The 13835-nt window shown below is 34.0% G+C and overlaps 1 protein-coding gene across 1 annotated transcript in view; it reads right to left on the bottom strand.

Annotated features, from left to right (window-relative positions):
- Window positions 1–13835, bottom strand: part of UBA6 (ubiquitin like modifier activating enzyme 6) — an 87431-nt gene that overhangs the window by 10031 nt on the left and 63565 nt on the right. The window contains exons 19-27 of the mRNA XM_027544635.1: window positions 12907–13088; window positions 11191–11296; window positions 9005–9094; window positions 8815–8895; window positions 7655–7783; window positions 5584–5635; window positions 5440–5503; window positions 4378–4447; window positions 2973–3044 (exon numbers count right to left, since the gene is read on the bottom strand). Coding sequence (XP_027400436.1) covers window positions 2973–3044; window positions 4378–4447; window positions 5440–5503; window positions 5584–5635; window positions 7655–7783; window positions 8815–8895; window positions 9005–9094; window positions 11191–11296; window positions 12907–13088 — 846 coding nt within the window. The remainder of the gene's footprint in view (window positions 1–2972; window positions 3045–4377; window positions 4448–5439; window positions 5504–5583; window positions 5636–7654; window positions 7784–8814; window positions 8896–9004; window positions 9095–11190; window positions 11297–12906; window positions 13089–13835) is intronic.

The raw sequence follows: 13835 nt of genomic DNA on the forward strand, positions 1-13835 counted from the left end.
CGCCTCCCTGAGGCCTACTCAAACTCATGTCCATCAAGTTCGTGATACCATCCAACCATCTCATCCTGTGTTGTCCCCTTCTCCTCCTGCCTTCAATCTTTCCCAGCATCAGGGTCTTTTCTAGTCAGTCAATTCTTCGCATCAGGTGGCCAAAGTATTGGAGTTTCAGCATCAGTCCTTCCAATGAATACTCAGGACTGATTTCCTTTAGGATTGACAGGTTGGATCTTCCTGCAGTCCAAAGGACTCCCAAGAGTCTTCTCCAACACCGCAGTTCAAAAGCTTCAAGTCTTCAGTGCTTAGCTGTCTTTACAGTCCAACTCTCACATTCATACACAAGTACTAGAAAAACCATAGCTTGATTAGATGGACCTTTGTTGGCAAAGTAATGTTTCTGCTCTTTAATATGCTGTCTAGGTTGGCCATAACTTTTCTTCCAAGAAGCAAGCGTCTTTTAATTTCATGGCTGCAGTCACCATCTGCAGTGATTTTGGAGCCCTCCAAAATAAAGTCTGTCACTGTTCCCATTGTTTCCCCATCTACTTGCCATGAAGTGATGGGACCGGATGCCATGATCTTAGTTTTCTGAATGTTGAGCTTTAAGCCAACTTTTTCACTCTTCTCTTTCATCAAGTGGCTCTTTAGTTCTTCGCTTTCTGCCATTAGGGTGGTGTCATCTGCATATCTGAGGTTATGGTATTTCTCCCAGCAATCTTGATTCCAGCTTGTGCTTCTTCCAGCTCAGGGTTTCTCATGATGTACTCTGCATTTAAGTTAAATAAGCGGGGTGACAATATACAGCTTTGATGTACTCCTTTCCCGATCTGGAACCAGTCTGTTGTTCCATGTCTAGTTCTAACTGTTGCTTCTTGACCTGCACAGATTTCTCAGGAGGCAGGTCAGGTGGTCTAGTATTCCCATCTCTGTAAGATTCTTCCACAGTTTGTTGCGATCCACACAGTCAAAGGCTTTGGAGTAGTCAATAAAACAAAAGTAGATGTTCTTCTGGAACTGTCTTGCTTTTTCGATGATCCAGCAGATGTTGGTAATTTGATATTCTCAAACCAAGAAACTAGCTACATCATTACTAAAATACTACTTCTTTTTTAAAAAAACACATCCAACTCACATTTTACATATTAAATATTATTATAAGTATTTGAGAAATATTAAGGAGTCAAGGAAGCAGTAATTTTTATTTGCCAGGATGTGCTGTTGATATTTTTGGCTGTGGCATCTGTTAACTAGGAGTGCCAGACCCTGAAGCTTTGGGGAAGCTGCTTCAAGGAGTTTTAAGCTAATAAGTCCTGTTAAAATTGTGGCTTATTTGCTCAGGATAATATATTACCCCTAAACTTCAATACAGAAAGAAGCAATTCAAGCTAGAAAACACTGAAGAGCAGTAAAGACCTGCAAAGTTATTGATGCATATTTCCTTGGTGGCTGTCTAGCAGTTCTGTCCATTAAAACATGGGCTAGGAATTTTTATAAAGGAATTTTGTTTATCCTTTCTGTACTTTTGTGACTGCAAGTCACGAATATTTCATTCAGAAAGTCCATTTACTTGTACAAAATGAACTACCTACAAGTTTCCTTTTCTCTAAAATAAAAATGCAGAGTGGAAGACTGCAAAACCATTTCCTACTTGAATTTTGCATGGAGGAAGTCATTACTCCACATTTTCCAGTATAGTTAAAGGATAAGGGGAACAGAAGAGTTCTGTTTATTGTTAAGGGTTTACAGTTTATTGTTACTGTTAAGGGTTTTGTGGTTTGTTTATTTTTTTTAAAGTGCATACAAAATGGGGTATGATGAACTGAAAAAAATATTTAGTATTTCAGACTTTCCTATTTACCATGCATACATTTCATGTTCCACCTGTATTAATACTCCCTGTCTCTCTTTCCTTCCAACATATTTGCCTGGCAAAATTCCAACCCTTATTAAAATCCTGTTCCCAGCTATTCTACAATAGCATCCAAGCAGCTAAACTGCCTTTTCTCCAGACTCATTTGGTGGAATACATTATTGGAATTAACATTAAGTGGATCCTAAGTATTGTCTCAAAATTATATAACATTTTCTAATTTCTCACTTAGCCCATGGCAATTATTCATATCTTTCTTTTTTTGCTCAGGTCAAACACCCTCTCTCTTTTCCCTATCACTCAGAGCTATTAATGTTTCTTTTCTTCAACTAAGAAAACAACAATCTTTTTTTTCCCCTCTCATACTCAGAGCAATTCCTTATAAATCCTGTCAGGGCTACAGCAAAATATACACAAAATTCAACCTCTTAAAACTTCCCCTACTTCATTCAAATCACCATTATCTCTTGTCTATAATATCCTAATAACTTATTTTGCTTCCTCTCTCATGTCCCATATAATCCTTCTTAATACAAATGCCAAGGTCCTCCTTTTAAATATGTCAGATTGTACCCTGTGTTTTAAATCTTCAACTGGCTTATTCCATAATAAAACATAAAGTACTTATCATAACCCTCACTACCTCTGCAATCTCACTGTCTACCACTCTTCTCTTGCATAGTCTCCTCCAGAAAAATTCCAGCGTTCAAAGTCTTTGAAGGCCTTTCTCTCATTTTCTTGCTCTGCTGTTTGCACCGCTTTTCCACCAGATAATAGTATGGCTCACGCCTCATTTCCTTCAGGCTTCTGTTTAGACATAACCATATCAGAGAAGCTGTCCTCTTTTAGCTCACATCAAATGACACCAGCTCCATCACCTTTGTTTTACCTGCTTTGCCTTTTCTTATTAACTCTTCTGCCCATAATGCAATATTACATAATCATTGGCACTTTAAAAAAAACAGTCTATCTTTGGTCCCTTAGAATATAACTCCTAAAAGAACAAGAATTTTGTTCATTATGGGCTTTTCCAGGTTTAGAATGAAACTTGACACAAGAAGTAGTTCAATGACTATTTGCTGAATGAATGAACTTGTACACGTACCTTGTCGGATGGTTTGAATTCCTGAATCTTTACTTCAGAAAGAATATTCAACAGGGTATCTGCTGATAAGTCCTGATTTTTAAAACAGTAATTTTTATCAGCATATTCTTAAAATTCTAAATTCTAAACACAACCAAAAAATGGTACTTTAACATGCTAAAATATTTGAGTAATTTATAACTGTTTAGACCACATCTGTTTGTGACATTTACTTTTATTTCTATAGAAATATCATCCATAAAGGCTGGGAGGTGCGGGTGGTGCATGTAAAAAAGTACTTAATAGTCAACATATTAGTTGACCAAAATCTTAGTCTTTCCACAAATTCTTAAAAAGTTAGTTTTAGGACTGCTTGTGAGTATCACACAGAGTGCCCTCTGAGATCAGGAACTATCTCTTCAATGTTTTACAAAGTTCCCTGCAGAAAGTTTTACTCAATATACGGTGACTCAATAAACAAATGAATAAATAAGTAAATGGAATTCATATCTCCAGAAACTGGAAAATATTTATATGGTTCAAGATAAACTTAGATGAATTTAAAGCTATATACGTTTTTATTATTAAGAATCTGCTTAGGAAAAACTGAGACATAGTGCTTTTGAGGTCACCTACAACTCTAATCACAAATTACCACTTTTTTCACAAGAAGAATAACTAACTGAATACCACTATCTTTACCAGACATTTATGGTATATTTTACTGTGTTTTAACCCCAAAAGGGATTAATCTACATTTTTATGTAGATTCAAAAGAGCCAGTGCTAGTTATGAATCTGGCTGATGTTCTCCCATTCAGCCTAGTACCTAAAAGTATAACCAGTTATTTAGCTCTGTTATGCATTTGAGGATGAAGATTCACTAATACAGACCTCCCTTTCAAATAAAACTGCATTAGATCCTTTATATATTAGTCAATGAAGGTAATGTCTAAGAAAAAATGTATAAATGATAAACGTTAAGAAATGTTAATATGGGAGAGCATTTTCAGGTCTCCTGAGATGCACATAGATTAATTTCACAAAATAAACCAAACAAATGTTAATAAAGAGAACCACTAAGTAATATTTAAAATTTGTTATGATATAGGTCACCTTCGGTTTTAAAAGTAATTATAATAGTTAAAGTTATGTTGGTCACAAACATTTTAAAAATAAAGATAAGATTTCTCTTACAAATATTTGTTTCACTATTTAAATTCAGAAAGAAAAATTCAACTTTCTTCTACTTAGTAATGCTGCAATGAGGTGTTTAACTTCTGCTATATTAGAAAGGGAAACACTACAACAAAATTAAAAGTTTATATCAAAGAATGATTCTTATAAAACACGTTCTGATGATACAATTAAGCTAGGTCTTCTAATTCTAATTATTTCTATCTGTTAGGGTTTGAAGAATATCTTACCTCTTCTGTAAATGGAATGCAATAGATTGTAGCATATAATTTTGCAGCATTTAGAAGAAAACTGAAGTGCCTTTTGAAATTAAAAAAATAAAGTGTGAGTGTACAATTTCAAAGATGTTTAATTCATCATAAACTATAGCCTTTAAAATGTTGAAGGCAAGTAATGTTCAGGATTATGTGTTTTATTTTGTTTTTTGTTTTTTTAATTAAGCAATGAAATTCTGGTCTAGATCAAGGCATTGACAAAGCTATAAAAAAGAAAACATTAGATGTTTATTTTCATAAGCACTATTATTCAGGTAGTGATCAAGACTACTCTGGGGAGAGAAGTGGCCAGAAGTAGAAAATTAAAGTATTGAAAGAAAATTCATTTTAATTCATAAGAAAATATTGCAAATTTGGTTTTAAAAGGTGTATAATAATATCAAACTAAGCAAATGAGTATGTTTAAAAGCAAAAAGGCAAGTTTTACAGAAGCAGCAGCAGGATAAGGTGACTAGAATAAGCACCAGAGGAAAAAATAAAGCACAGAGTTACTTGTTGAAAGTGCTTAATTAAGCTAAGTGCTTAATTAAAATGTGCACATAAAAGTGAGTGTGTGTGTGTTTATAAATGTGTATCTAATATAGACAGGATATACAGGTATTTACTCAAAGATCAACTCCTTTGAAAATTAATCTGAGAATATTTAGGCAGTTATTTAGTAATAATCATTCTCCCCCATATAAACAAAGTTTCTTATATACTGAGTTCATTAAATAGGAGAACATTAGTTTTCATTTTACATTTTTCATAAATAAAGTCAAAGAGATGACACTTTGGTTGCACTTTAGAAAAGATAAAAATAATGAGGTTATTTACCATGTAAATAAACAGATTTATCTATGTGGGGAGAGAATTGTGGCTTGTTTTCTTGGCCAAAATGCTATGATAATTCTTAGATTAAGATGGATGCAATATTTTAACACTAAAATGTTTGAAGTTTTTACCCTGCAATGTAAACCTGAACAGTTAAGAAGTTTACAATGAAGGATATATATAAAACTGGATATATATACTTACAAAGGTTCATTCAGATCAAATTTTAATGGAGAGGGGGGTCTCTTTGGTGACTGCCAAAACAAACCTAACAAAATGAAAAAATACATTATTTTCAATTTCAACAGTCAATAATAAATCACATTAAACTTTCTTCTCAATACTTACTGCCATCTTTTAATCGTGTGTCCAGAGGGAAACAGTGAAGCAGCTGAAGAGCCTAAAGAAAAAAACTGAATTAAAAACAATCACTACTCATTATTAACTGAAATAAAAAAAAAACATAAAAAGATATACAGTAAAGTCTCCCAATGACCCTGTACATCATCTGTCCATTCTCCTGTCACTGACCCTGACCCTCACTTGGAATAACCTCTACCTATTTCTTTATTAACATTTACATATATATTTTTTGCATCTATGACAAACATAAATATAGATTATTTTATCCCTTTTACACAAATGGTGGCATACTTTACATCTCATTCTGCCCCTTTTGGAGAAGGAAATGGCAATCCACTCCAGTATTTTTGCCTGGATAATCCCGTGGACAGAGGAGCCTGGTGGGCTACTACTGTCCACTGGATTGCAAAGAGTCAGACATGACTGAGCAACTAAACAGCAAACTGTTCCTTTTGAAGAGCTAATTCTTAAACAAACCAACCAAAAAATCCCGTAAAAATACATTGCATTTTTTATTTTGAAATGATACGATGTTTGAGATTTGCTTCAAAACCATCTAGGCGGAGGGTATACTAGGCGGCATATACATGAAACAGGATTTCTATGAGTTCTGTGATTCTGTGCATGCATGCCCAGTCATGTCTGACTCTTTGTGACTCCATGGACTGTAGCCTGCCAAGCTCCTCTGTTCATGGGACTTTCCAGGCAAGAATGATGGAGTGGGTTGCCATTTCTTCCTCCAGGGGATCTTCCCAACCCAGAGATAGAACTCACATCTCCTGAGTCTCCTGAATTGGTAGGCAGATTCTTTACCACTGAGCCACCTGGGGTTCTATGAGTTGGTAATTGTTAAACCTGGGTGAACAATTTATGAAGAGTACATGGAGATTCATTACATGCTACTTCCTCTATTATTTCTGTGGTTGAATTTTTCCATAATAAAAAAAGTTAAAAAACCCACAGACGATAAGGACACACACACACAAAAAAGAGTTCTTTAGATTTTGAGACATGACGTCACTGATAGTCATGGTAAGAATAATTTCAATGGCTGTGGGGAAAGAAGACACATATTGGGTAGAGATATGGAAACAGTGAGTACAGACCACTTCTCCACTCAGCAGAGCAAAAAAGAGGAAGTGAAAAGTAGGGTTAACTATAATTAAAAAATGTTTTAAAACAGATGAACTTATTTTATATTTCAATAGGTAAGAGCCTAAAAAGAGGGAGAGATGAAAGACAGTGATGGACACATTTCAGGAACTGTATGTAACTGGAGAAAGAATAACATCTAACATTTCACTAAATATTTATGGGCATTTATTTATGGGCCAGGTTCTATGGTAAATACTTCGCATAAATTAACTCACTTAATCCTCACCACTATACTATGAGTCAGGTACCAATTTATTACCCACATTTTACAATAAGGAAACAGACAAAATGTGATTGTTAGATTTAGATGGAGAAGGCAAAATTCCAACAAAATTTCTGATGGATCTCTATTCTCTCAATGTCTTGTTTTAATTTGAACAAAAAACTTCTTTTAAGACTGATTAAATGTATTCCTTCTCTAGAAGGAATCTGTATTTTAAAACCCATTTTGTACACAGACAAGAACTACTTAAATGCACAACTGACAAGCCAAGGAGTGGAGTTTAAACACATTCTACCTAGTGACTCAGATGGTAAAGAATCTGCCTGCAATTCAGGAGACCAGGATTTGATCCCTGGGTCAGGAAGATCTCCTGGAGAAGGGAATGGTACCCACTCCAGTTCTTGCCTGGACAATTCCATGGACACAGGAGTTGGTAGCTACAGTCCATGGAATTACAAAGAGCTGGAATGACTTAGTGACTAACACTTTCACACTTGCATCAGTAACATTCAGAAAGAAATTGGTTGTGTGTCCATCACTTGTTCTCAGTTAACTTATTCATTTCTGAAAAGGTTCCAAAAAGAAAGAGTAGACATTTCAGGTCAATTAAATGAATGTCATAGTAATTAAATGAGCCAAGTTTAGACTTTTTCTAAATGTTTTACAGTATACACATACCTTATGGTTAAAATATTTTTCAAACTTTAATCTTGCTAATTCTACACACTGGGACCAATTTCTAGGTCTTCTGCTAAGTAACTTAATCACTTGAAAACAGCCTTCTAAACTGTGTCCGGTTTGTATCTTCTAGAGTGAGGAAAAAACAAAACAAATACATGTCCAATTAATCACACAAACATACACATGCATTTCCCAGGAATTATTAGCCAACTTTTGAAGTGCTAGCTCATGTGCCTTAATTTATTATTTTCATATCAAGCTCCCTGTCTCTGTCTTTCTCCTTTCCCTCTTTCTTTTCTTTTTTGAGGGGGGAATGGGTAAATACCGCATGTAAAATTTTGACTCTCAAACTGTTTCTTATTTCACAAGTCATCCTCATGTCTGGCTAGCAACAAGTTAATACTATATATGTACTTATTATAAGAAGTGCTATGAATAATATTTTACACTAAAAAGTTGGCCTTTTTAGTGCAGAATTGAAGGAAAGTAAGAATGCAGCTTTGAAGCCGTCCTCACCGTGAGACTAATAAAATCTGAAACCTCGGCCTATTTCTGAAATTTTCACTAGAACTTACCTCAGTTTTTTCCAAAGAGCTTAACGATATTGTTTTATTATTTGTAGCTGTCTCATCATTATCACACCCTTAATTAGGCTGAACCATATGAACTGCTGTTCTGTGAGTCTAACACGGTAAAATAGTGGTAAAATTTTGGTAAAATTTTATAGTGGTGAACTATATGGTAAAATTCCATATAGTTTGACCAAACTAAAAAAAGAAGGGTTATTTGTGATCTGCTAACTTCAAGATTCCTCAAATACTTACTTACTATATAAATAATAACGCATAATCTATTTAAGAACATAAAATAAATTATTTACAGGCAACTTGAAAGTAAGATTACAATGACAAGATGTTGGGGTTAGCAGATACAAACTATTATATACGGAATGGATAAACAACAAGGTCCTACTGTACAAAACAGGGAACTACATTCAGTACCCTGTGATAAACCATAATGGAAAAGAATATGAAAAAGAATGTGTGTGTGTGTGTATATTTGTATATATAGAAAATGGAAGCATCTTACTATACTGCAGAAATCAACACTATACTGTAAATTAACTGTAATTCAAAATAAAGTGTATTGATTTTTACCTGTAAGACTTCTTCTGCAGATGGATATGTTTGCCAAAATTTGTTAAACAATGAAGGCTTCTGGGAAAAGGAACTTTCAAACTATAACAGAAAAGAGGAAAAAAATATAATAAATAGGAGTCTGCTTAAAAGATAGAAATACCATCTTTTCTACTTCAGAGAAAAATTTCTTATACAATATCTTTATTACCTTATCTCTTGCCCATTGTATAGTGTGTTCAATAGCAGCTGGAAAGGATTTTAGGGTACAAAATGGTATTTCTTCTTCTGGGGGATCCCGCTAATTTATAAAATATGACAACAGTTAGCAGCAATGACAATTTTTGATGGATTAAATTTACTTGAGTGTTTTAAGACCATTGAAAAATAAAATTAAAAAATGAAACAAATCCAACTTTTAAAAATCTTTTTCCTAGGCATTAAGAGGAAACATTGATTCTTTTGACACGCAACAGACTTGTTCATATGGCAAGGTAACAACAAACTCCTCTGGTATCATGTAGTACCATAACAGACTACCATATGTAATTATTTTATTTTTCTCAAAGCATAAAGGTAACATTTAAAACTTTATAACATTGTTTATTTTGAAAAGTAATTAGAGAATTGCTAATACAGTGCTCAGCATACCATGAGTTTCTTTCTCCAGGGAGAAACAATATTTGCAAACAGGAATCATGTGCTCTTGATGCTTGGTATGGTCTCTTACAGAAAGCATGTATTAAATAAATGACAGATGTCTTTGTTGTGTCATGTGAAAATGAAGAAATCCATATTTATTACAGGGTACTTTTGTACGTTTAGTCTTACTGGCTTACCCAATCTAAAACAACTAACTTTGTCTCTTTTTACTTGGGGATTTTTTTGTTGTTATTATAAAGAATTGTGCTTATTATTTTTTAATTTTTTATTTCATGGCTGTGCTGGGTCCAGCATGCAGGCTTTTTCTACTTGTAGCAGGAGGGGGCCGTTCTTTATTTGCTGTGTGCAGGTTTCTCTTGTTATGCAGCACAGGCTCTAGGGCACACAAGCTTCAGCAGTAGCAGAGTACAGGTTCAGTAGCTGTGGCCCATGGGCTCTAGAGAACGGGCTCAGCAGTTGTGGCACACAGCCTCTGCTGCCCCACGGCATGTGGAATCTTCCTGGACCAGAGATCAAACCCATGTTCCCTGCCCTGGCAGGTGGACTGTTAACCACTGGGCCACCAGGGAAGTCCTTACTTAGAGATTTGTATTTTACTTTGTTGATCTGTAAATACCACGAAATATTTTATAAGCCGAGAGGAAAGTCAGAAGGAACATTTAATTCTAGTTTTCTTGAATATGAAGGCACAGTCTATAAATCAATAGGAGAAGGTTTGGGAAAGATGTGGTAGTATGAGAGAATCAGGACTTTCAGAAATTTGCAACATCCTCTATTTTGAAAATCTTCCACAATGACCCCGGCATATCATGATTTTCTCCATCTATTTTACTTCAAATCAAACTTATCAACTTTGTCTCTTATCATGTCTTTACTACATAAACTTCTGATTTCATGAGAGTAGAGGGGGAAACAAATTTTATTAAAATTTAAAAATTTTGCTAAACCATATATATCCATTAAATAAAGGGAATGTTTATGCTTAAAAAATAATATTCTTTCAATTTTACAAATAGGGCTAACCTTTTAAAAATTCTTTTTAAAGCCTACAATTATTTCCTAGACTAGTGATTTTTAAATTTAGTAGTATCTCAATATCACTTGTAGAGGTTAAAAAAAAAGTTACATCTATATCATTTATATAAAATACATGGGTATAAATGGCTTGGTTCCTCATATGGAGAAACTGAGTCTTCAGTAAGATTTTGGATGGGTCACTAAGGTTGTTAGGAAACTAATCAAGCAGCAATAAGAAACAGTAAACTCATAAGAATAATATTCCACAAAGACCAGAAACAAAATTCTGATGATTAAAAAATACATTTAGGGCTTCCAGGTGGCTCAGTGGTAAAGAACCCGTCTCCCAATGCAGGAGGCACAGGTTCAATCCCTGAGCCGGGAAGATCACCTGCAGTAGGAAATGGCAACTCACTCCAGTGAGTATTCTTGCCTGGGAAATCCCATGGACAGAGGAGCCTGGTGGGCTATAGTCCATGGGGTAAGTAAAAGAGTCAGACATGACTTGGCAAACAAAACAACAACAAGAAAGTAAGTTTAACTACATTTAAAAAAATGTCTACACATATATGCACAAACACCGTTGGCAGATCAAAATCAGAACAGATTAAGGATGCTTAACCAAATGTGCTGACTGATAAAGAGAAACAGATCATGAGACAGAAAAATGATAAGATATAAAGAATAAACATTTACTTAAAAAACTGGTTCACTTACATGACTATTATAGGATTCAGTTAAATGAGGTACAATAACTTCAGTGTGTCCCTTAGTGCCCATCGTTCCAGAATCTAAGAGGGGCCGTAGATTTGCTAAGCATCGGCTAAGTGAAAAGAAGATAGATAACAAACAGAAGTTAGCAATAACAACGTTAAGCAGAGGACACTCTACCAATGTTTACTGACCATTACACATGCTGATCACTTCTTGGATATAATATTTTAGGAAACAGATACATTTCCACCAAAAACCCATTATTTCCATCCCCTTCCTCCCATAAACTTTGCTGCTCAATGTAGCAACTTTTGCCTCTACCTTCCATTACCAAAATTTAGTAGTTTTAGCATAAGATACACTATATTTATCTTGTTCTAAAATGCCTACAAAATTGTGGGCTTTTTTCCTTCTGGGTTAACTCTTAATTAATGTATTACTCTTTCTTGTCTTGCTTTCTATTTCTTCTTTGGTTATTTTCTGTATTTTCTGACTCTCTCTCTAACTATATATATATAAATAAAACTCTCTCTGTATATATCTATCTTACTATAGGCTTCCCTGGTGCTCAGAGGTAAAGAATCTGCCTGCAATGCAGAAGCCACAGGTTCTATCCCTGGGTTGGGAAGATCCCCTAGAGAAGGGCATGGTAACCCACTCCAGTACTCTTGCCTGGAAAAAATCCCATAGACAGAGCAGCCTGGCAGGCTACAGTCCGTAGCGTCACAAAGAGCTGGGACACAACTGAAGTAACTGAGCACAAATACACCTTACTATATCTTTTCAACATTTTCTTTATCCCAAACCTTCTTTCTAAAGAGTTACAATATCTATATTCTATATACTTTCATTTCTTAAAGTTTCTTTTTGTTTTTTTGCTGGCCAAGATTACAAACTTTCCACTATAATCTCAACTGGTAAATATTCCTGCTAATAAATCTGCTCTAGCACTCTAACATTAAAGAGTCATATAAACATGTAAGAAAGATTATATAAGGTATGTACATCACAGTCATTTATTCATCTACTTATTTAAAAAATATTTACTGAATGACATCATGTATTGGGCACTGAAGATAGAGTGATGGGAAAATAAATAATAACAGGATAAATGATTTAGTGAGGAAACAAACATTAAATAAATATGCATGTCAATAAAAATAAGTGCTATGAAGGAAGAAAACAGTATTGTGAAAGATTATCAGAGAAAGATCTAATTTAGAATTTAGGGGTTAAAGAAAGTCTGTTTCAATAAAGACATTCAGGCTGAAACTAAAAGGATGAGGGGAAAAAAACTAAAGGAAGTGAAGAGTAAGTAGGTAGATTTGGGCTTGACTTTTAGAATATAAACACAATTTCTTGAGATTGAAGCAGAGTTATGTGCAAGTCCCTGAGGTGAAATGTGTTAGATGTTCCCCTGTAAGAACGCAAACAAAGAACATATAGCTAGAATAAAGAGAGCCAGGGAAAAATTGCAAATTTTAAGCTGGAGTCATGGACAGGTGGCAGATACTCTATGAAAAAAATTTAGGTCATTTTAAAGATTTACAATTTTATCCTATCTATAATGGAAATCACCAGAAGTTTTGGGTTCAAGAACTATAATTGGAATATAAAGAATAATCAGAAAATTCAGTAATTGTTCAATAAATAGGTATAAAAAGTGAAGTAAAAACAAAACAAAGACAATCTCTATGAACCTGAATTTTAAGAACATACCTGTCTACATATCTCCTGGCTTCCACATTATCTAATGCTGTAATAATTATATCCTGCTTAGTATAGAACTCATCATTGTAAATTGCCTCAGTGGCTGAACATACTTTGTTCAAATGTGCATCTATTTTTAACTGAGGATTTATTTTCAGGGTTGCATCAGCAGCAGTACAGCTTTTAGGCTTCTAAACAATATATAAAAACAGAGGAAATAAATGTTAACAGGAAAAATAGACCATGATTGAACATATACAATTTACATATGAAGAATAATGTAATGAGACTGGTTTTCATTTTTAGTTTGTGAAAATTATATTCGTTGTGGTCATGCTACATTTAATACTGCATATTAGAATTAATAATTCACACATTATTATGAAAAATATAAACAACCTCTATTTTATAGTTATGTGCTTTAGAATTCTTAAAATATTAGTTACAAGTAAAATTAAAAGAACATTTTTCTCTATTAATGAGATTTGAATTGGTTAAGTGCCTACAAAAAGTTTTGAACACGTTCAGCAAAATATCAGAAATGTAAGTTCTGCAGAAAATGAGCTCAGAGGTATGGTAATTTAGTATTTTGGTACTATAATCTTTTGAAAAATTTTACCATTTCTGGATGGATATATTTAATAAATTGTTTCAGTTATTTTTTAAAATCACTGGTGTCATTTCAAGTGTTACAAACTGTAAAATTAGAAGTTTAAAGCAAACAGGCCTTAATAGTTCTTCTATAAGTAAAATGCACAAAGTTCAGTGGATGAATATTATGACATAAATTTTAGTTCATTAAAGACCCTGTTACTTAGTTCTTTATATTTGGATAGGTGAGCCATTTGGTTAACTATGCCACTTATACAACTATATAAAAGTATGCTTTATCTTTCTGTTTATGACATTTCTAAGCTTATTTACTAAGACCCTCAATG

This window comes from Bos indicus x Bos taurus, chromosome 6 (genome assembly GCF_003369695.1).
Source record: "Bos indicus x Bos taurus breed Angus x Brahman F1 hybrid chromosome 6, Bos_hybrid_MaternalHap_v2.0, whole genome shotgun sequence".
Classification (NCBI taxonomy): Eukaryota; Metazoa; Chordata; class Mammalia; order Artiodactyla; family Bovidae; genus Bos; species Bos indicus x Bos taurus.